We start from the raw sequence: 23551 nt of genomic DNA on the forward strand, positions 1-23551 counted from the left end.
TGTCATTCAACATTGAAAAGACTTTATTTGAATGCAATGTGTACTTACACATCTCAATATTTAAGTATTGTTTCATAAAAAAGAGGAAAAAACAAACACATGACCCAACTTCTCTTAGACTCAGCACCATCTGCAGGCAGGGATGGTGAGAGTTTGGGTACAGGAATTCACAAAGATCTTATGAGTGTATCACATCTAGAACACAACCACAGTGCATCAAACATCGGTTTGTTTTCACTGAAACCAAACATCAGAACCAAAGGATTACAGTCACAGGAATGAACGCAGAAAAACAGTTCTTGAACAAATGGTCAAGGACATATTCTGTATTAAAAGGGACATTGAAAAGTTCAACTATAAATAAAAAACAAGTCATCTACTCAATCACATGAGAGCTAATGAATTCAAGGCAAGTATTTTCATTTTAAGGGGAACGAGTCCTAAAGTGAAAAATACTCCTCCGTATTATTACCACCATGTTGTTAGAGGTTGTTCATCAATGTTGTACAATTAAAAGTGAGAGAGTTCTTTGAATTAACGCACAGACGTCATGTCACTCAGGACACTCTGCTGTGGCCTCTGTGGGCAGTGAGCTGATGTGCTGCAGCAGCTGGTCGCAGTAAAGAGGACTCCGCTGTTGGTCTCTCACTGCCTCCGCCTCCCTTCTCAGGAGTGCCGGGTGGGCCGAGCTGCCTTTCATCAGAATCTCTGGACACACACAAACAGAAAAAAATAAAATAAAGACTCAGGAGAGGAGTCGGCACTCAGGATATGAGAAGGAGGACACAGAAATACTCAAAGTTCTGCAGAAATATCCTCCATAAAAACTGCAAAGTTTTGACATTAAAAGGACACAAAAAGTATTGATTCCTTTGAGCCCAATTCTTCAGGGGTGTCCCACTTAAGTCCAAGTAAGCTTGTGACCATCAGATCAAATGAGTTGATGGTCTGATCACGCCTGCTCTGATGCCTTTGTTTAAATTATTCTTCCATGTTGCTTTTGACAATCAATCAGGTCAATTTGTCTCCACAAAACATGTAGAGAGGGGGGAAGAGTTTCCCTAATATTCAAATACTCAGCAAAAAATACTTGTTTCACATTCAGGCGCATCAAACTTAAGTTTACTACAAATCTTGAATGAAGTTTTTAGCTTCCGACATGGTACCGCCAGATAAATAATCTCTGGATTTTATGTTTTCTGTAACAAAGTCAAAATAGCAGTTATGCCGCCAGCAGATGGCAGTGATGAACTACAACGCGTGAACCCTGCAACTCACACCTTGCATGTGCAGGTGCCCCTTTCTTCCGCTGGGAGGCAATGATCCTCCGGTCAAATCTATTCCTCCTACTGTTCCCACACCGTCCGCTGATTTTCAGAGGTATATTGAATTACTTTGAATTGCTGTCAATGAGTAAATGCTTCGGAAACCACAATGCAAAAGTGCTGTTCCAGTGGCGACACGCCATCACTCTGGATGAGTTAGCTCATGTAAACTCATCATCCGATACCCGCCTTTGTTCTTCAAGGAGATGAAGGGGATTCTTCTTTAGCTTTTCTGTATACTGTACACTCAGATGGGATGGAGGTGGGAACAAGGAGAACAATGATGACTTGTGAGAAGTGAGCGTGACACCCGTGCCAACAGTCTGCGTGATTGAGCAGGTAGCAGCCTTGCTGGCAGGACGTCGGGATTATTAGGGCGGAGGACTAGATGAGTGAGAGAAGGAGGGATGAGAGGGAGGCGGGGGGGGGGGGGGTGTCCATCATGCTGTCAGGACATGCTGCACAAATCAAGCCACTTCCCAGACATGCGTTTGAAATCCAAGAAGCATAAGAATGGGATCAACGATTAAAAGGAACAAAGAAAGATGGAGAGGAAGAAAGAGCGCGAGGAGGAGGAAGGGCAAAGAAAAGAAAGCTTCAAACATAGACGTGCACGAGAGTGGGGAATGCCTCCACATTTGCGGCGCAGGCGGTTACGGGTGCTGTCAGATACAGACGATCACTCGGCAAGATGTGAGGTCATCTCCTTTCACAAAGAGACTCCGAGCTGGCTCGGAATCTACTGCACTTCATGGAGAGCAGTTTGAAGAACACACAACGGCTCACATTTGTATCTTTACACTGTTTGGTTCAGATATCCTGAAACGCTCTCTGAGGCTGCACTTCTTTCATTGGTGATGCACAACCAACATCTTCAGACATGAGAACTGTTTAACTCAACAAATAACTTGGTGACTTAGGTCCGTCTGGTAACAGCCAATTATGTTTACAGAATAAGACAATATTCGATATTGTTATCACTGTGAACAAATCCCATGAAAAGATTATAAAAAAAGTAAAACACTTTCTGACTTCCCTTGCCGACCTTTGAATCTGAAAAGGACACTTTAAAAAAAAAAGAAACGAGTCACAAATATATTGTTATTAAAAAAAGAAAAGAAAGAAAAGTCTCTTAAAACGGCTGGGCACTGTAGTTTTTAGCAAATGTTACTCAAACAGGATTAAATGCATGTATGTGGGATCAAATTAACAAACTGCAGAGCTCATGTTCATCACAATAAAGGAACATGTCACCCAGTGCAGTCGTGTGGCTCATTGATGTGTTTTTGAATGACAACTGAGCTCTTTGGCACAGAGGAATGAGATCAACCACTGACATCACGCTGACAGACAATACTTGTTATCAGGATCAATGGAATCATGGTTTTGGTTCTGACACACAAACAGACTTATCTTTTGCCCAGTATCAGTGTTTGTCAACACATCTTTATTGTCCTTGGAAGGCTTTCAAAAGCTGTCTTGCAGCTCTAGAATTCATGGTATGAAAACTACTGCTGCATCTGTGTGCGAGTGCCTTCGCCTCATCGCTTCTTATGTGAAGCAGTACGATGAAGAGGAGAGATCCCTGCGGAGAGGCCTCTCTGTGCTGGCTAAGGCTTCAGCCCTCACCTGCATCCTGTCAGAAGTAATGACAGCTAACGTCCATGAGAGTGGGAGAGAGTGAAAGACCAGAGGAGCCGAGCCTCGGTTACACACTTCAGGAAGAAGCCACTCAGACTTTCCACTGATACGTCTACAAACACAGCTGTGAAGCTTTGGGTTTGTCTGAAAACACAGAGTATGAGGTGAGGACGTGCGACGGGCGGATAGAAGACGGAGAGGATTACGCGGGATAGGGATAGGTTTGGAAAGGTGGCGAGAGGACGGGGGCTCCCCCCATGTGGTTGTCATTAGATGTTCTGTGTTGGAGGGAGATCCTAGGTAGGGAGGTAGAGATTTGAACAGCGCAGTCTATGAGACTTCACTAGCAGGGAAGCTAATCAGATATTAGGGCTCACATATTGACCTGTGAAGTGTCTCTCTCATGTGGGTGCTTATCCATATCTGGATCTTGTGTTCCACGCGAGGGCCACCTCCCATTCAGCCCCTCGGGGCCTTGCTTTGGCAGGAGGAGCTGCTTTTGGTGATAAATTATGTGGAAAAGAAGGATAACAGAGCTTTTGAGAAAAAAAATAAATAAAAAAAGTATAGGTGGAATCTTCTGGCAGCGAGCCAGGCAATAACCTAGTGTTTGATAGAGGATACCACGATTCCCTCTCATCCTTCTGTGAGTGTCTGGAACACAGCCGGCCGGTCTGCAGATCATCACGGCAAAACTCTTTACTATCTGTATCAGCTGAATGCGTTATTTCAAGCCATATACAGTAGACTGTATGCACATAACGTTATCTTCACAATCCCTCCTCGTTCTTATCAGCACGAGCATCAAGGACGGTCAACAATGCATTAAAAGGCCAAGAGTTATGATTCTGATTAACAGTCAGGAATCATAAAGAGTTCAAGGAAAGGCGTCGCTGCATTCCACACAGAGTCAATCTTTTCTAAGACCCAGACTACTTATTCATGTTTACACACAGCATTATAGGGCCATGTGCTTAAGCCCTGACCATTAACGACCGATCAACACTCCATCCTCATCTCGGAGGGCTTGCAGGTTCAACACACCCCTTTCTAATCTTACCAAGCACTTTGTCCTGGACCGAGCCGTCGGGGTCATCCAGGTGCAGGAGGAGCTGCTGGAAGAGGAGCTGCAGATGAGCAGCACAGAGCTCAGGGTTGTAGTCTTTGGTTAGGCTGGACAGCCACAGCCCGAGGGCCTGCAGGGCAACGCCGCGCACCTCCTCGCTGCTGTCGTCCAGACGCTTCAGCAGCACTGTGGAGGGCAGACAGACAGAAACAAATCATTCGAAACTATTTCACTGTTGCGTGGGTTTAGTCTTTATCTTCATCATAATCAATGCCAAATTGAGGATCATTTTTCAAATGCCACATTTGTGACATGTGATTTTACGGAATTAAATGGTAAAGTGTACATTTCGGCAGGCAGTGTGACAAAATGTAGTGCATTCATCTCTGTGTGTGCGTTCTACACCTACTGGGATAGATCTTGTTGAGGGCCTCTGGGTGTAGACGGGCTCCTATGAGTCGGAGTATGGCTGACAGGGAGCGACAAGCAAACAGTCTGCCCAACTGAGAGTCTTCGTCCAGGGCTGACAACACCCGGGGACTGAGCCTCTCCTCCAGACACAGCAGCTGCACACAGAAAAGGCAGAGAGACCAGCATTCAAATCTATTAAATGTTGAACAAGTTCAATATCCACCCGTATGATGATAACTACGGTAAGGGCTGTAAATTAAATGGAAGTACATTTTTTTTGAGAACTAGCAAAAACGAGGCAGATTAGTGAAAGTGGCGACACGTACCGAGCAAAACTCTTTTCTTTCTTTTCAATTTCCAGAATTTTCTTCAATTATTTACATTGATTTATGCAGTTTTTTTGTACCAAAGTGAAATATCACCTACAGCATGACAGATTCACATCAGGCCTGGATTAGTTTATACAGACGGGGCATGGAGCCCAGCTTCAGAAGTACAGCGTAGACCACATGTGTCAAACTCAAGGCCCGCCACGTCATTTTATGTGGCCCGCGAATCCGCCAGCAAAGAAACATTTTTTTTTTCCCATTTTTTGTTTTCGGAAAAATAATTAAAAGTTAGACTTGAAAATAAAAGTATCCCCATGTTCGAAATTATGAGATAGAAAGTTGAAATTATGAGATAGCATGTTGTCTGTGTACTGACATTAAAACTATCACAACAGGTGGACAGGAGAGGCAACAGCCCGAAAAGAGGTTTTCCAACGATTGAAAAAGATCGACAAATAATCCCAAAATGTCCACGAAGAGAAAAATTGATGCAGAGGGAAGAAAATGTAATGAAAGATGGGAAAGTGAATACATGTTTGTGCTTCAAGGAGAAAAACGTGTCTGTCTTCTGTGTTATGAGGCGTGTCGGTGATGAAGGAATACAATTCACGTCGGCATTTTGACACCAAACACGGAGCTAAATTTAGCCTCCAAGAAAAACATCAAATTGTCCAAGAATTAAAAGGCAGACTGCAATCACAGCAGAATATATTTACACAAGCTACAGCCCACTGCATGCTAAAGGTATGTGAGCAGAGCTCCGACCAGATACAGACTTTTACAAATGTCAGTTTGTGAAGAAACACCATCGCAGACCGAGTTCATGAACTAGCAGCAATCTAACAACACAGCTAGCTAAGAGACGAGCAGGTACTTGTGTTTCTAATGAACTGTTGATGAAAGCACAGACAACACGGATACAGAGCATCTATCCGTGTTCATCAGACCTGACTCTCAGTGAGCAGCTCTTGGATGAAGCTGCCATGCACAGGACGACGACAGGGAGGAACATTAGTGATGCAGAGAGGTGACACAAACAGCTTTGAACAAAGTTAATGTCATAACTCGTGTTTGATATTTGTCTTTGTTATTTTCTTTAATAGTTTGATCTTTGATAGAGTCATGTGGGTTTCTTAACCCTCAATTAAAATGATTTATGTTATAATAACAGAAATGTGTTTAAATATCATTTTTCAGTGATATAACTGCATGTACAATATTTGTACACTTTAATAAATAATAATCAAATGCAGAGAGAGTTATTTAACAATATGTTAGGGAGAAGTTAGTTTTACAGTCTTACAGTTACAACCGGCCCTTTGAGGGCGACCGTGATGCTGATGTGGCCCAGAGTGGAACTGAGTTTGACACCCCTGGCGTAGACCGATGTTTTCATCACACCAACAGATGAGAAACAGAGGAAATGGACAAACAAGGTGAGGCTGAGCACACAGAATCACAGGCCAACAGCTGATGGCTAAAACCGCTGTAACGCCGTCCGTTTGCTATCGAAACCGTGCCAAACAGTAAAAACGGGAGCGAGGGAATGAGACAGAAAGAGGCAGGACAATTTGGCAGAGAACAGATCTGGCATTACATCAGCGACAATGTGAGGGTGACGAGTGCAACTAGAGCTGCTAATTGTTTTCACAGGGAGTAGTGAGGAAACAGTGTCCTTCAAAATGAAATGCAGTTTGATGTGCCCATGGAAACAACACAGAACCGTCTGTTGTTATGAGGACATGCTGTTTATTTCAGCTATACTGGAACCTCATTTTGAACCGAAACTTGGAAGGCAACACTGCCCTGTTTAGCCACCACTTTTCCAGATTTCATTCAATATTAAAAGTTGGATCACACACCTACACCCACGCTCACATTGCACCCCCCCCCCCCCCCCCCAGCTGTTTGCTTTGCATTGTAGTTAAAGACGTGTGAACAGAATAAGCGTGTGAGCCGGTTTAAACTGGTCACTCTACAGAAGCAAGGACAAACACAGCCATACGAGCGTGTGTGTGAGCACAAATACTGCAACTGGGCACATGCTCGGGCAGGCAGGTGCAAGAGCGTGTCCCGGTGATAGTTTCTCCGTACAACAAGGGCCCAGAACAGGGGAAGGACTGTTCCTTCGGGACAAAGGTATGTGAACCCGCTTGCCCCCACGTACACCTGCTACCTGCCGCGGCCAACTCTTTCAGCCAAGGTGGAGCAAGATGGCGGATATATTTTCCTAAACGACCAAGTTTATTTTGTGGTGGAATGGACAAAACAGAGAAGTAAATGTCAACTCCTAGTGGAATAAAAGAATGCACTACCACATCTTTTCCTTTACAGCCAATAATAAAAAGTGTTTCTGCAGATTGGACCAGGAGTACGCACTACTGGAGACCTTTGATATCCGGTGCTCGCATCCAATGCTCATCAGTCCTTCTGCACAGGTGGAAATAGTTGTAACCCCTGGGGTGTCATATGTGCAGGGCCCCTGCAGCTTTTATGTGTTTGTATGTACCTGTCCTGGTGTGATGGCCCCTCCATGCAGCAGGGCCAGCAGACAGCTGAGGGCGGCGGTGCGGACGGCACCGGCAATACGACCTGCACGCCACACCAGGTTAGGAAGCAAGACGTCACACAGGAACGTCTCCGACTCATCACGGAAATGCCTGGAAGGAGGCGGGGAGTGAAAAATATCGAGACGGAACAGGAGCAGAGAAAGACTTCTCTGTTGCTTCATGTAGGAGGCCGATGGCGTTTATATCATTTTAACAACCAGCCAGAAATACTGCCAATTTTGAGGAGAAGTGAATTAGGATGGCGGCTGGTAATGCATCCATCCATTATCTGTAACCGATCATCCTGTTCAGGGTCGCTGGAGACAACCATTCACGCTCACATCCTCACACCTAAGCTGCATGTCTTTGGACTGTGGGAGGAAGCCGGGGAACTCCAAAAGAACCCACGCTGCCAAGGGGGGGGAATGGCTATACTGCAGTCACTTTCCTACACTTGATGTAAGGCAGAAGGGGGGGGATAGTGGAGGAGAAGCACGAGGTGAGGAGTGCAACATCTGGGTGTCCTCCTTTCCCTTCTCCCTCTCTTTTCCATGCTGGCATAGGCCCTGTGACATCAATGTGACATCAATGTGCTGTAACGGTTCAGTGCCAGTAGGGGGAGACTGTGTGCCACTAATACAGCCAGGACTGTGTACTAATGCACTTGTTCAGTCTCTTCATCTTGAGCAGGTGTTGAAAGCTCATCATGAATGACGCCAGGAGATGGAGAGACATTTTTCCATATCGTCTTTATCTTGTATGTCTGTGTACACGCACTTCCAGGAAATTGTGTCCGTGCACCTCATGGGTCTCTACACATTGGAGCTATCTGCACTTCGGTGTTGGTCACAAAGCAACTGCAGAGCACACAACAACCTCCCTCACAGCTTAACAAGTCAATGAGTTTGTCATCAAGTAGGACTGGGCAGTGATTCAATTATATTGATTATTAGATTTCATCGGAAGTCATTTTATGCATTTTTTTCTACAAATGTCTTTGTCGTCTTTGATTTAAACTAAATTCCCCATTTAAGTGTACGCCATGGATTTGGTCCCATACATTGCAGAACATCCTCTGATTTCTTGAGGGATGATTATGCACACATTTACCGCTTCGTCATATATCATGAGATTGTGGAAAAATATTCAACATATTATTGTGATGTTATAAAAGTACATTGTCCATTCCTTTCTCAAGTCTTGAACTCTCTGCCATTACGTTGAGGTGAACTCATGTTACACATATATATAATTATGTCATCTTATCTACATTTTAAGGGAAACCACATGAGACATAAGAGGAATATCTCACCCCAACAGCATTTCTTTCTTGTTTCATGTCTGAAGACTTTTGCAGTTCACACATGCATTAAAGCACACACACTCTCATCTCCCTTGTAGGGGGCAGATGATTTGTGCCTGCCACATTCAGGGGAAAGAGGGTGAACCTTCATTTCTCACACATCACCTTCTACTTAAATTTCACATTCAGCTTTGTAATCACAGCACGCAAATCCACATGAAACAAAGACATTATGTGTGTGTGTGTGTGTGGATGAAAGGAACTTATGAACGTATGTGCAGACGCTTACTTTCCCTTTCTGCTTGCTCTATAGTGGAGCTGTCATTATGTCATTTTGGTTGCAGAACAAAGAGAAGAGTTTTCAGTTTGACTATCATTGCCCTCTTGATGACATATAGCGTGTGTGTGTGTGTGTGTGTGTGTGTGGGCTACAATCTGCTGAGCAAGCTCAGGCCATAAATTATGAATGGAGGGATGGATAAAATGAGTATGAATGGAAATATTATGGCAGACTGCACCGCACAGCCCCATCTACAGTAAGTTCAGCATTTGTTTGAAAGCTTTTGAAGGTGTAACATGATTTCTGTCTCCTGATGGTCCTGTGATTACCGGAGATACATGAGAGAGGCAGTTAGCAGCACAGGTGGCCCCGCTGGGAGTGGTGAAGAGACAGAGGCTCCTTTTGTCTAAAACTCACTTTATGGATAAAATAATATGATGAGGGCTGAAAGCAAAAGGTCCAATTTCAACGTTTTTGGCAAAGGTGGCAGAATGTTTTGGCTTAAGAACACTTCCTGTTTGTACACATTTTTCACTGACAAGGACATTATTTTGTCTTATGTTCTTTACACTGCTGCCAGGCTCATGCCAAAAGCGATCCCTCATCTTAACCAAGAGAAACACCTGCCAACCCTTAAGGACCTTTTGGCTGTAGGGTTAGGGTCATTTACACCCTGCACAGACCACAGACGGGCAAACCTCTGTGAGGTTTGTGTTTGTGATCGACAGCAGCAGCTGCTATGCTCGCTGGGACCCGGTGAGGGCCTCAGGTTTAATGCATTCCCTCAGATTAGAGCTCTGAGCCCGGCCTGGAGGCTGGACAGCTGAGGGAACCCTGGAGGGTGAGAGTGGAAGCAGAGAGGAAAAACCCCACAAACCAAAGCTTCTCTCTGGGTGCCAGACATCCCTCCTATCGTTCGTCTCTCATTAGTCAAACACTCAACGGTGTCACTAAATCACAGAGGAGCGATTGTGTTCTTTAGGCATGCTCGGGAGGGATGAACTAATATTAGATAGTCTAACCGATACTCCCAAAGAAACCATGTTTACACAAATGGGACTCCTTACAGTCTATGTGGTATTTGTAATGAGGTTTATCATTTTCTTTGTATAATGAACTGTATCACGCCTGATATACACCCCAATCATCATCATCATCAACTAAGTCCTAAAGCAGCTGATGAGGTTACACCGTTAGGTTTTTGTGTGTGTGTTTCTTATTATGATCCCGAGTGGGTGCGGTACTAATTTGCAGGTTCATGTGAGGTTTATTCTAAAAATATGAGCTGAGCTAATAACGATGACTTGGGAAACTCAGACGAGACGAACACAAACAGCTAAAGTCCAATGTGACATCATGCACAGATGAAATGGCAGAAAAATTCACCTGCAATATAGCTGTTATTATGGGTGTCTTTGTTTTACTCTGTGTGTGTGTGTGTGTGTGTGTATTGAGACGTTATTCTTTGCATAGATTGTGTGCATGTGCCCCTCTCACCCCTGGGAATCCAGTGTGTTGGTTGCATCCAGTAGCAACTTAGCAAGCATTGTGAAGATGCTCATCCTCATCTCTGGGTCTCTGTCCGGTTGAAGGCAGCTGGACAGTAGGGGCATCAACTGGCTCACAAACTCTCCAATCACTGGACCTAAAACACACACGCACGCACGCACGCACACACACACACACACACACACACACACAGTTTTGAATTGCCGTTATTGCAAGAGCTTTTTTTTTTGATGTATGGATAGAAAGTATGGGGAGAATAACATGCAACAAAAGGTCACCAGCCTGAATTAAAGCAGGTAAACACTCATTTTCAGTCCAACCACTAAACACTAAACTCATCGTTAAAAACTTGTGTTCCCTTTTTCGGAGCGAAGGCACTTTCATTCACACATTTTTATTCTTTGTCCAGACTCCAGGCCAACTGTCAAAATGGTAAACAGGAAAAGGCCCACAAAGACTTGAGACTTGTTGTGTTTAGTACAGACCAGAGGGCTTGTCATTGAGACCTCAATGGACTGGCGAGCCAGTGACACAGCGCTTTACGGAACTGAGACATAAAAGGGTCTTTGTGTGACATACGCTTCGAGTACAAACGCTCTCTTAGAGGAAAAATAAGAAACTCACAGTGCAAATATTCCCAGTTATACTCATCCCCACCCACCCACCGTCTGACTGCATGTTTACAGAGCTATATATAGTAATCTGCGTGTAATGAGTGATAACAATGTCCGTGCCCTGTTTGGACTCTGGATTGTTCAGACATGAGAGGAGACAGAGGAAATCCTGAGACTGCCTGAGGGTGGCAACCGATGTTAGGAAGAGATATGGGAAAACAGAGCGACCGAGCCATTTGATCTGATGTGAATCAAAGCGTGCGTCATTTAACGAGAGGTGTTAGAGGAGAGGTTGCCACACTCCATCTACGGATATGACAAGGCAGCAAGAGGACATTTCACTACACTACTAGAGACACACGCAGACAAACACACCTCAGTGCTGCTAAGAGAGACTGTCAACATGTATCCTGTCCTTGGGCAAGGCACTAAAACCCAAGCAAAGAGAAGGAGATAGAGGGAGATTGCTCCAGTTTACACACAATGGACCAGACATTCTCACACCATCTGAAGGACAAAAGACTGTGAGGAGGATATGAGAGGGCAATAATTATTCCTGTCTCCACGTACACAGATGGAGTGAGCGAGGAGCTGATGAGCAAGCAAAATGACCAATTCTCAGTTGTCAAATTAACTACCGTCAATTGTTCAGCGGAGGGCCGATTTCCCCCCAAATATGTGCACATCAAACAAAGCAGCCACACGCCGTCTGTCGGGCTGGCCGTACTGAAGTCCTTGGGTCATGTTAACAGACCAAAGATCAGTAGAAATGAAACCAAGGGAAACTTAGAGCAGCATTCAACAGGCTCAAATAAAACACAGACACACACACACAAAGAGCTTCAAAGTAGCCTTGATCCAGGCTAAGGTCAAGAGCAGGCGTCTGTGGTGCTGTTTGATGTAGTGACCTGGGGATCACTGAGTGGACTTAGAATGGACTGGTCAGTTAGCCGTGGGACTGTGTGTGTGTGTGTGTGTGTGTTGGGGGATTAGAGGGGTACCCGGCTGCCCGGTCAATTAGAAAGAGAGAGGAAGGAGGGAGAAAGAGATGGGGATGAAAGTGTGCTACATGGAGGCGCTGATGATGGAGGATTATATGGTAAAGAGGGAGGTAATGTGAAGTCCCAGCACCAAAGACAGGGTCACAGCTTTTTAACCCACTGCACAGACAGACAGACACACACAGAGACAGACTAACCCCTCCAGACAAGTCTGAGACACAACGACTCAGAAAGCCAACTGGCGCGAGTGACAGTCTTTTTTTTATTATCTGTGTATCAACAACCCTGTTTTTTTTTTTTTGTTTGACCATGAGCCTCTTTGCTTGGGTAACAGAAAAAGAATTCTTCCACCGTGTCTTTGAGTGATGGCCATTGATGGGAAACATTTTGTCAAACAACAATGGAACCGCACGCATCCATTGGGGCGTCAAGCAATAAATCACACTAAAACCTGTAATTTATTGCTTGACGCTCCAACGGATGGATGGACCTTTAATGATTCATTTGACAGCCCTCATATCCATCAAGCGGTGCTGACAATTGCTCCGACCACCATCGACACGTACATCTCTAACTTAACTGCCTACGTACGCATCTCTTTTTGCTTCTGCTACGAGTGCAGCAGGTACTGGAAAACGATACATCTGGACACGTCGCAAACTATTTCAAGAAACTATCTGGATCCTTTGTACAAGAGAGAATCTGTGCTGCTGCTGCTGCTGCTGCTTTGACAGCTGCTGGTTTTGATGTGCTGCCTCGATGATGTGATCATGTACGAACAGGAAAACAGCTTGACGCATCAAATACGATGCGACACGCGTCTGAACAAGTTAAGGAAAGAACGGCTTCACAAACTACACGACGCAGTAATGTTTAATAAAACATGATCTGGATTATATAGCCTCGTTATTATATAGCCTCGTCATCGTGTTGAGATGGACTCAAAGAGCATGTTCAGACTGATGACTGACATGGTGATTTTCCCATCATTAACAAGTAATTTGACAGACCAAATTCTCAAAACCGTACGACGGTACATATATCTTTGTGTCTTTATATGTGCAAATTTCAGCACCTGCTGTATAATTTGGCAGTGTCTTGTGCACATTCAGGCTTCACTTCTCACCTGATTGTATGACTGTGATATGCAGTTGAAGTCTCTGTGGGGAGTAACTGGACCAGGTGTTGACAGAGGCAGATAGCCAATCCAACAGCTGGCCCATATGTTGTCTATAAAGCTCCATCGCTGAGTCCAGGCCCTGCACCTTACTCAAGAGCTGGACACTCTCCAAGGCCTGCAGGAGAGAATGATAGGTGGAGCAAAACTACGTCAACACATTCTTTAACTTGCATTCTTTCCATAAAATCATATGACAAAGGAGACAGAGAAGATTGGGTGGGAGAAGAGTTGATGAGAAAAAGTGATAACGGAGCAGTGGGTTCAACAATTACAGCTGTTTTTTTTTTGTAATTTCAGGAATTCTTCGGGTCACGCTCACACGAGAGGCACAACACTATCATGTGAAACCATGGGAAGAACAACACTGCAGACATGACAAGGTCTCACACATAAAACCACTTTAAAACAAAAACCCAGACAGATACACAGGATGTCACAAAGGCACAGGAACCGACACACACACACACACACACACACACACACACACACACACACACACACACACACACACACACACACACACACACACACACACACACACACACACACACACACACACACACACACACACACAAAACTGAGCTGGGAGGTCAGGGGAACTGACCTTTAGGGACTTCATAGTTCCCTTCATAGTCCCTCAGGGATCGACAGGGACAGAGACATTGTCTGAGTCACAGATCGGCCCCTTCAGAAGAGAGCTAGACAACCCTGAGCTGTCCACTGATGGGAAAGACGTGCCCCTTTTCTGGGAAAACAAGTTCCGCTTTTTCTCTGGGTCCGGGAATGCCCAAGGCCATTCTCACCCTCCCTCTCTTTTTCTTTAATCCATTCCTTCTTCATCTCTTCTCCAACACTGCTCCCCGTCCGAACATACACACTGATGCAGACGGACATAAACACACACTCACACTGGTGGCCCGTGTGGTGTCTGGTAAGCGTCGCTGCCAATCCCTTCCCGCTCTCCGCTCCCTGTCATTAGCCTCCTTCGGCGACTAGCCGCGAGGCGATGCACTGGCCTCGGACACCGTTGGCTTCACTTGTCACTGTTCCTGTTTGTCCCTTTGCATTTAGAGGCTGACCACAAATACTTTTGTGTTGCGTGGCTGCTGTGGCCTGAGGAGGCGTTATGGAGCCACAAATGGGAATGGGCCGATGACACACACCTGCTAAGAAACACAACTCACCTCTCCCTCCACACTTCTCTCCATCTGTTTTTCTCATCTATTTCTGGCTGTCTTTTTCGCCACCTTTCACCCGCCTCCTTTCACCCAGCACTGGATTTAAAGTTCCTCTCCAAAGGTGCAATTTCAGCTCCCCTGACTAAGTGGGTAATCATACAGTTGGCCATGCCCACTTTGAACTCATACAAATGCTGACATTCCTCAAATAGCTCTCCTGCTTCATAAAACTTACCTTTCTAATAATAAAAAGGATAGAAAACTAAAATTGAAGGGGTAAAAAAAAAGTGCCATTTCAAAGTAGAATTAAAGAATTACTCAGGTGAGGTGATATGCTGTGGAACAAAGTGATGTTCGAGCTGCAGAGAAGTAGTACCTGGGATTACATCTTCCAACTGTTGACGTGTGTTTTTCTCACCTTCTCGCTGAGATGCGGCTCAGTGGAGAGACTCTGGACAGTGACCAACACCTGCAGCAGCTGCAGGCTGACTGAGCCGTGGTCCGACTCACACGGACGCAGCAGCACATCCACGCAGGCCAACAACTGCTCCAAGTACACGGCCTGGGAAATAGGGAGATATGTCATAAGATTGTCTGGTCTGGCTTTTAACAGATGTGAGAAGTATTTGCCTTGAATGTTCAGCCCGTCTATCAATGAACCCCAACGCACTTCAATCCTCCTTTTTCACAGAGTGAGAATTTTCCATCTCCAGACACGTGTGTGTGTGTGTGTGTGTGTGAGATTGCTGTCACTTGTCACTCAGCCAGTGTTGTGCTGAGCTCATGTTTAGACAAAGACCTGCGGCTCAGGCTAATTTCTATGCCATCACTGGGATCATGGCCTCTTTTCCTGTTTTCTCACAGCCTGTCATTAGGGCTGGATGAGAGGGGAGGGTGGAGGTTTGAGGGGGGATATGGAAGGTAAGGTAAGTGTGTGCGAGTGTGTGAGATAGAGAGAGAGAGCATGTGTGTGCGTGTGTGTTTTTTGTATATGGAGAGTTGAGAGCCGGTTCAGCGGCCTCCAGGTGTTTACTTTGGTCTGGTGATGAGGAGTTGGGTGGTGAGGGGGACTGAAGTGTGTGTGAGGAAGAAATACCCAATGCAACCTCCACATATGCACCATCGCTCAAACCCCCCGACAAATACCACAGCTCGATCACCAGGGGGCACACTATCTTTTCACAAATCTGAGTAGCTATTGTACGGCACAGCTTGGCATTAATGTGGAAGGAAAACAAGTGCTGAGCCAAGTAAAGATGGTCAGCGCGTTAAAAAAAGGCAGGACTTTTGAGTGCCGAAAGAGCGCTAAGGGACTTCCAGTTTGCAAAGGTAAATGTGCAAATGTTTTCATTTTGCAATAGTGTGTTTGAGCACACATTGGAAAAAGCTTGTTATGCCTATCTTAAGTCCAGGGTGTCAATTATGTGCGCAAAGACATTTTCCTGAGGCAGCCTGAGGCTAAACCAAACTTCCATGTGGCCCTGAACAACCTTGACTTGCGGCAGCGACTTGAGTGCACTGTGCACTCCTGTTTGAATGTGTTCACGCAGTCATTGATGGGGGAAATCCCTGCCTATGGGCCAAGCAATTCACTGGCACATAAACACATGAGGAGTTCCAGGGAGGCAGTAGTGGAAATAACGTGCAAACAGTGGCAGACACACACACACACACACACACACATTAGTGTTCACATACACCCATATTATACATGTGCAGAAAACAACCATTAGGGCTGACTGGCCGAGAGACAGCGAGAGAAAGAGGGAGAGTGGAAAAAGTGGTGCGGCGTAATGATAAGGTGGACACCTGGAGCGATACACCTGGTTTCTTTGGCCTCGGCACGCTCCAGGGGCCTCGTTACGCAGTGTGTGTGTGCGCGCATCTGTCCACCACTGGATACATTAACGACACACATACACTTGACTCCACTTTAAGGAGCCATACCAGAAGAAGGATTCCTATCCAGTGGGGAGCCCCCCACCCCCCCACCCCCCCACAGCTATTGATGTTGCTACAGCAACAGGAAAACAAACACGAGCGGTGGGATGTCGACCCCTTGTAGTCAGGTAAAGTTTGCTATGCTGCCTTTCTTCTCCTCTCCTCGTCTGTCATTCCGTGGAGAAGGGGGCAGTATGCAGCTGTCATTCGTGACAAAGGGCAGGCATGCAGGAGACACGCTGATGTATGGCAGCATGCATGTGTTCAGCAGGAAAGTGGTCGTTTGTGACACCAGTGCGGACGTTTCTCTGTGCACAGACAAGAGGAAAAGACACATGAGCCTACTGTTCTCCCTGCGCTGCTACGGACCTGCTCCTACTGTAGGTCAGGCACTTTTTTACAAAGCTACACCAGAACAGCATCTTTACTGTTAACAAGCTTGGTTGTGAACATGCCTTCTAACCCACTGTCAGGCCCCTTCTTTATGCCTTTATTCCTCTCTCTTGGCTCTATCTTTACCAATTTACTCCAGCCCTGCAGATAATGTGACGCCCTCGTCACCATGGCAAACCACAACACAGCGACACTCAGCTGTGTAAGCTGTGTGTGTGTGACGGTGGGGATTTGTTAATCCTCTGTGGGAAAACCTCTTTTTTTAAAAACCCTGCATGTTGCATAAGCAAACGCCATCATATATCTAACTACAGAGGGTACCTCAGAACATGGTGGCTTCTCTAACCACTGACTCGCTTTTCATTTTCCCTCAAACCCTTTGACCTCATCTTCAATTCATGACCAATACTTCTATTTTTCGCCGAGCATCTGTCATGTATTTTTAAAAGCAGTCTTTTTCTTCTTCTGAACGAAAGAAAAGAAAACAGGGACTTGAAAGAGCCGGCGAGGTTAAGTCGCACAGAAGTATCGTAGATCAGTTTCAAATCTTCATCTTGTTCCCCAAACTCCCCACGGAGCCCTGCAAGTTCCCTCTGCCTCTGTTCACTTTGAAGATTATTTACATATATATATATATATATATTTTTTTTTTTTCAACAGGCCTCATTGTTGTCCAAGTAAAACATACATTTTTTGTGTGTATACACAGGTAATTAAACCGTTACATATGCTAGTAAATCATGACGGATCTAAGGGCTAACAAACAATTAGGATTGAGCAACTCTTATTTAAGGGAGTGCACACTATTCTGGGTCAGCCTTTCAGCACAGGGAGAAAGAGGGAGAGAGGGATGCAGGTGCTCCTGTCTCCACTGCTGTTATTTACAGCTACACAGTGATCTGGCGCTGCTCCCTGCGATGAACCCTGCCTGTTGTCAAAGAATGTTGCAGGTGCTTTGTCTGGGTTAGCTCTTGAATCCCAAACGCTTCATGCTTTGCTGTCAAAAAACAGAGACAGACAGGAGGACAGAGGGAGATAGATGGCGAATCAGAGAGAGGGGCAGCAGAGGTCTCCCTCCATCTGTGTGAAAACGTGTGACCGTCCCGTCCTGTTCGGTTGACCCCGCCGGATAGCAACGAGGGGGTCAACTTCCCTGCCATTTATCACTGGCCTTGACCAGGCTGGGCTTTGAAATTTCAGGGATTCTTTTAATGCTTTGGATGAACCACAGTCGGTGTGGAGACCTTGCACATGGCTATAAAAGAAAACAAAGGCGATGCACTGCCTTGTCTGCTCAGAGGGGTCAGAGCAGCTTTGCAGGGGGTCACGTGAAATTAGTCGATTTTTGTTATCATTATTTCAGGGAGGAAATTCTTGCAGGCCTGACTGGGAGGGGGGTGGGGGGGGGGGGGGGGGGGTCATGGGTAAAGCCACTAGTGCGGCAGGATCAGAAAATAGCTTCTGCCAGACAACTGTTATTTTGATTCTGAAAGGGAAACATATTTAGCACAAGAGAAAAGAAAGCGGGGAAGAGTCTGCTCTGGACCTGATGGTATTTTTCCACTGGCAGAGACAAAAAAACATTAAAAAAAACATTTTTAATCACTGCTGCCATGTAAAAAAAATAATAAGTTGTGGGAGCACATTTCACAGATGCGTGCGAGCAGAGTGGTTTTGATCAGAGACATGTAATATTAGATTAGATAAACACCATGTGTGGCCGGCCTGTCACTTTAGCAGGGTCAGCATTTTAGTGAATTACTCACCAGTGGACCCGCTGAACTCACAGTGTACAGTAGTGCTATTGAAAACTTTCAAGCCCTTTCAAGGGATGTGGCATCTTATCACGAAACCTATTTATATAAGGGACAAATGGGGCAACAAATATACAGCATGACTCACTGTCAAAAACAAGAGTGTTAAAGTACACCGAGAGAGGCGAAGATGACCTTATATGACACCTCCAAGATCCCCTAACAAGACTGGAAAAGAAAAACAGCTGATGCTCAAGACATGCAGCGCAGTTCACAGCAAAGAGGAGTCATTCTCAGGTGAATAAGTAAAAAACAAGTCACCCACAACCAACCCCTCTGCTGACCTGGTGATATTCCTGGCAGACGTCGGGCTGGGACAGTGTGTTGGCAATATTTTCGAGATGTGGTTTCAGGAGGGTTTGGGAGCAGCCTCCCAGCACCGCAGCCAGCACCATGAGGGGGGCCCAGGGGTGAGAGGAAGAGCAGGGGGCTGTCACATGATCCAGAAGCAGCTTGAGGAAGACGACAGGCGGGACAAAGGTCCCCAAGAGTTTAGCAGCTGCCAGGCACTAGATGTTGGTACAGAGAGAGAGAGAGAGGGGAAGAGAGCGAAGAGAGACACATGAGGGAGCGTAAAGGAAGATGAGAACCACAGGAAGTCCTTTTTTGATCCGCCACACATCAAAGATCTGCAGAATCCTCCGATGTAAACAGGTGCATCCCAAGTCCTTGAGCCCTGCTCGGCCCGGTCTAAAGCTCAACAGATGTGTCCTGAAATCCTTCCGTCTGGTAAGAACGATTATCAGCAATAAGCATTATGAAAATGCCACACCTGATCCAAGAAAAAAAGGGAAACACAGTGTGAAGTATAACAGTCTGCTGATCAGATGACTGGCTCTCTGGGACTCACATTGCTGACCACGTCCCTCTCTCGGTCCGTGCAGGCCGTGTAGAGGGTGGCCAGGAGGGGCTGCAGATGCTGGGTGCTGTGGTCCTCGGCGTGAAGCAGCAGCACAGAGAGCAGTTGAGAGGTCCTGACCCGTGTGGGCACCAGCCAGTCGGTTATGTCGTGGGTAATGGCCGGCACCAGCCGACCCAGGTTTCTCACCACAAGCTCTCTGCAGCCCAGCCCTGGACGCTCTACTGGAGGAGGAAATGAAGAACATTCACCTTTTCATATTCCCCTCTCCTAATGTTAGAGATCAGTATTTGAAGAGGTCATTTCCTCTCAGGCTGCCTACATCTCCTTCGGTTAGTGAAGAATTTTGCTTTGAACAAACTCCCTGCGATGGGCAAGTTGTTGATTCTCAATAAAGGTTTCTGAATGACATATATACATATAGCCAGCAAGAAGCTAGCACCGTGTTCATGACAGCTCACTGCAACATCTTTTCTGGCTCCATGACATCGTCAGTGTGTGGTCTATGTTCAGATAGTTTACTACAATATAGATTACAAAATCCAGCAAGATCTAAGAACCCATACCTTTTTACGATTCAGATTTCCCCACAAGGGACTTGTCCGAGCAAGTGAAAGACATTCTCAAACAGCCCTCTACATTTGAAATACAACAACCCTCGCTCCTTCTCTGCCCCAACCTAATTCTCCTTCTCCCATAGGCTCACTAATGAGAGAGGACTAAAGGAAGACAGATATAAATCAGATAAACACACCAGGACAAGACAAAACAAGCCCCTTTTTGGTTGTCTCTCACTGTCTGACAGTGACCTCTTCACACTGGGAGGCCCGGCAGATTTATGACGGCAAGACAGAGAAAGACAAAGAGGAAAAGAGAGCCTCTTCCTTCCCTGTCCCCAGACAGAGCCCGTACTCATCCACACTGTCACATGTGTGACTGTGGGACACATATTGGATCTTTAACTAAGATGCAAAGCCAAATAAACTGTACCCCTGAAACACACACACACACACACACACGCGCGCGCACACACACACACACACACTTATTGCCGGCCCCGGGGCAGATACTTATCTTTCCAAGCCGGTGCCTGCCGTGAAAACCAAGATGTCCTGGGCAACATTATTTTTACTGTAGGTTATAAATTTGGACAGCGGTAATAAAGAGAGATGATTTAATGCAGCAAAATGTGCAGAGATTACTTTTACATTCCCAATGTACTCTTGCATTTGACTGGTGTTTCGGGAATATCGTATACCGGTACATGCTGAGAGACCAGTGAAGCCAATGCACCAGCAGGAAACGTTGCTCTACTCTGTGACACCGGATTTCAGACAGCATTCCTTAGAGTTCACATAAATCAATCCTTTAATAAGATAAGCCAGTAAGATAATCTTAAAGGATGCACAGAAGTCTGAGTTGATAGCCTGAGCTTTACCTGGATCCCAAGGATTTCCTTGTAAAGTTGATTTCACTTGGAAAACATCAGGTCTGTCTCGACAGTCAAGTCCGTCGATCACCGGGTTTCAACATTTGGTTTCTTACTCTCTGCTTTGTTGAAAAATAGTCACAATGGATGCTAATAAGAGCTTTGGGTGGGCAGTATAGTCTCTCTCAATGCTACCATCCAATCCTGTACTCACTAGGCTCTACTACAGGGATGTATGAGTGTTTCATAGCTGCAGATGTTGCCAGGAGCAAAGCCACTCTTCTTCAAACTTTAAACAAGCATACTAAAAAAAAAGAAGAAAAAGAGTCCAAAGGTTATTCTCTTTAAACCTATGCATCTTATGATCAGCTAGTTATACGCAAATTAAATGGGACAATGAAGATGCTTGATGCCAGCAACTCCCACAATATATTATTAATAAGCCTTTTCTTTGCAACCATGCCGACAGTGACTGACCTCCTGGTGGGTAGAAGGGCGGTGGGGTGAGGAGGAAGTCCATCTTATCCTTGATTTCGTCCTCATTCTCTTTCTCCCACTGGGCTCCTACCTGCTTCCATAAATCAGCTGATAGAAGTCTGCAGGAGGGGATGTGGAAACACATGGTCCCAAAATATAAGTATACAAACAAGAGGAATAGATCGCATAGAACAGATTGTGTCACATTGCATTATAAAGCAAAGAATAAAATATCAGAATGTCCACTTTTACCTTATTTCTGGGATCTCATCATCGATACCGCTCAGCAGGAGCGGGATGAGTTTGTGGAAATATGAGTATCTGTCTCTCAGGTGAAGTAGCCAATCACCAACAACCACTGTCACAGCTTTTCTTACCTGGAACCAAAGAGAGAGCGATAGAGAAAGCAGAATTGAGCAAATATAAGTTATTTAGCAGTACACATAATGGCACTTCTAACATTGATTAGTTGTTGTGTACTTTAAACCTGCGGTGAGTCGTCAAACAGTCTCTGTGCCAGGTGGGAGAGCACGTCATCCATGTTTTTCCCAGTGCCGTGCTGAATGACAGCCCCGGTGGCCTCAACGGCAGACACTCGTACCCGGGAGTGTTGATGAGAAACCGTCTGCATCAGAGGCTTAACAAGACTCTCAGCCTGCATGTGAAAGTGCTCTAAAAGAGAAAGAGATGAAATGAATACCACACCATTCAATTCAGTTACTATCAAGCTGATAGTTGTGATATAAATAACGAGATACGAGTCCATGTAAGGGTTGCCAGGGGACTCTTTCTTAAAATGATGCATTACTGAAAAAAAAAATCTTATGTTTTCAGGCATCTAAAAATGATTCAGCTGAAATAACGGAACAGAAAATGGTTGACTAGTCATGAATCATAGACATTTAGAAGTGGTGACAGTTGGTCAAAGGGTTGATTGCTGACAAACCGCTGCACTAAATGATTCATCAAAAACATAACTGACAGATTAATCGACAATAGTATTTGCCGGGATATTTCAGACAAGTGATGGAAGTAAAACACTGAAACTTTTGTAACATTGAAGAGAAGCAATTCTAGTGTTTCAGTCGAAGTCACTAACGTGTGCATGCCTCGAAACCATGGGAACAGACTATCAACAACAACAAAAAACCTTTCCACTAACCTGGCACACACTTTGCAAAGTGTATGGTGCATTTGCAGCTTTCTCTTTGGACATCTGGGAAAGGGTCGACGATGGTAATCTGCAGTATGTTGATCACTTCGGTGAGATACGGCGCTAAATGCTTCCCGCACACCTCCACCACCAGTGTCAACAACTCCACGGCCGACAGCCGAAGCTCCTCCGCCGGCTCCGGGAGCTCCTTTCCCCCGAGCCTTTGAGCCAGACAGGGCATGAGATACGGCAGCGACTCCTCCGGTTTTGGGACACAACGAATAAACTCTGTTATCATGGTTATCACGGTTTCTCTGCATCTTTCCATCGGGTCTGACAGACATTTGAGGAGAGGCTTGAGGAGGGCAGAGAAAACCTCTTGTAGGACGCTGCTTGGATGTCCTTTATCTACAGTCTCTCTCTTGATTAGCTCAAGAGCTCTCTTTCTGGTCGCCTTGTTGTCTTCGTTTAGACAGTTTAAATGTCTGGCGAGTCCTCTCAAAACTTCAGAGGCAGCATGTTCGTCTCCAGCCGCCATCGCTGCCATCTTGACTGTCGTTATGACAACCCGGAAGCTGCGCGACAAACAAACGGCTACTTTACGGCAGCTTCCGATTCAAAATCTCCAACTTTATTTACATTCACAACCTTTTCAAGCTCTCTCTATCTTCCTATTTGTATTAACAAAACTGAATCAGGCGGTGTCACGACCCTAAACACACTCAATTCATTGTTTTGACGCCAAATACCCTTATTAGAATAGGAATGACAATAATTCGGATTTAAAATAATCAGATAAACTTGCGACTGTGTGCAACATACACACAATTTAAGAATGATTACAGTGATATTTGATGAAGCACACGTATAAGCCTCTTTGACATAAGCCTGGACAAATTGGGCAAAGGGGCATGTGCCAGACCCTTAGGGGCCCCCAATGCCAGGTGTATGGTGTGTCCTTTCATTTGTAATATTTTTATTGACATTACCCCTCAAAATGTCACATGCCAGCTTATTCTAGGACCTTTGAGACTTGAATTTATGTATTATCAGGAGGCATTTGTCGGGTCTATTTACATTAAAATAGTGACCAAATCCG

General features: G+C 45.4%; 1 protein-coding gene across 1 annotated transcript; it reads right to left on the bottom strand.

Annotated features, from left to right (window-relative positions):
- On the bottom strand, window positions 1–23008 carry dnaaf5 (dynein axonemal assembly factor 5). The gene is made up of 13 exons (XM_079282706.1): window positions 22462–23008; window positions 21787–21971; window positions 21552–21676; window positions 21300–21418; window positions 19385–19617; window positions 18819–19043; window positions 14805–14948; window positions 13155–13323; window positions 10402–10549; window positions 7282–7432; window positions 4442–4598; window positions 4027–4218; window positions 1–708 (listed from the first exon to the last, which is right to left on the bottom strand). Exons 1-13 carry the CDS (start codon window positions 22997–22999, stop codon window positions 554–556), a joined length of 2541 nt encoding a protein of 846 aa, XP_079138832.1. The 5' UTR covers window positions 23000–23008; the 3' UTR covers window positions 1–553.
- Window positions 23009–23551: the final 543 nt, after the last annotated feature.

Source organism: Melanostigma gelatinosum, assembly GCF_949748355.1.
Source record: "Melanostigma gelatinosum genome assembly, chromosome: 13".
Lineage (NCBI taxonomy): Eukaryota > Metazoa > Chordata > Actinopteri > Perciformes > Zoarcidae > Melanostigma > Melanostigma gelatinosum.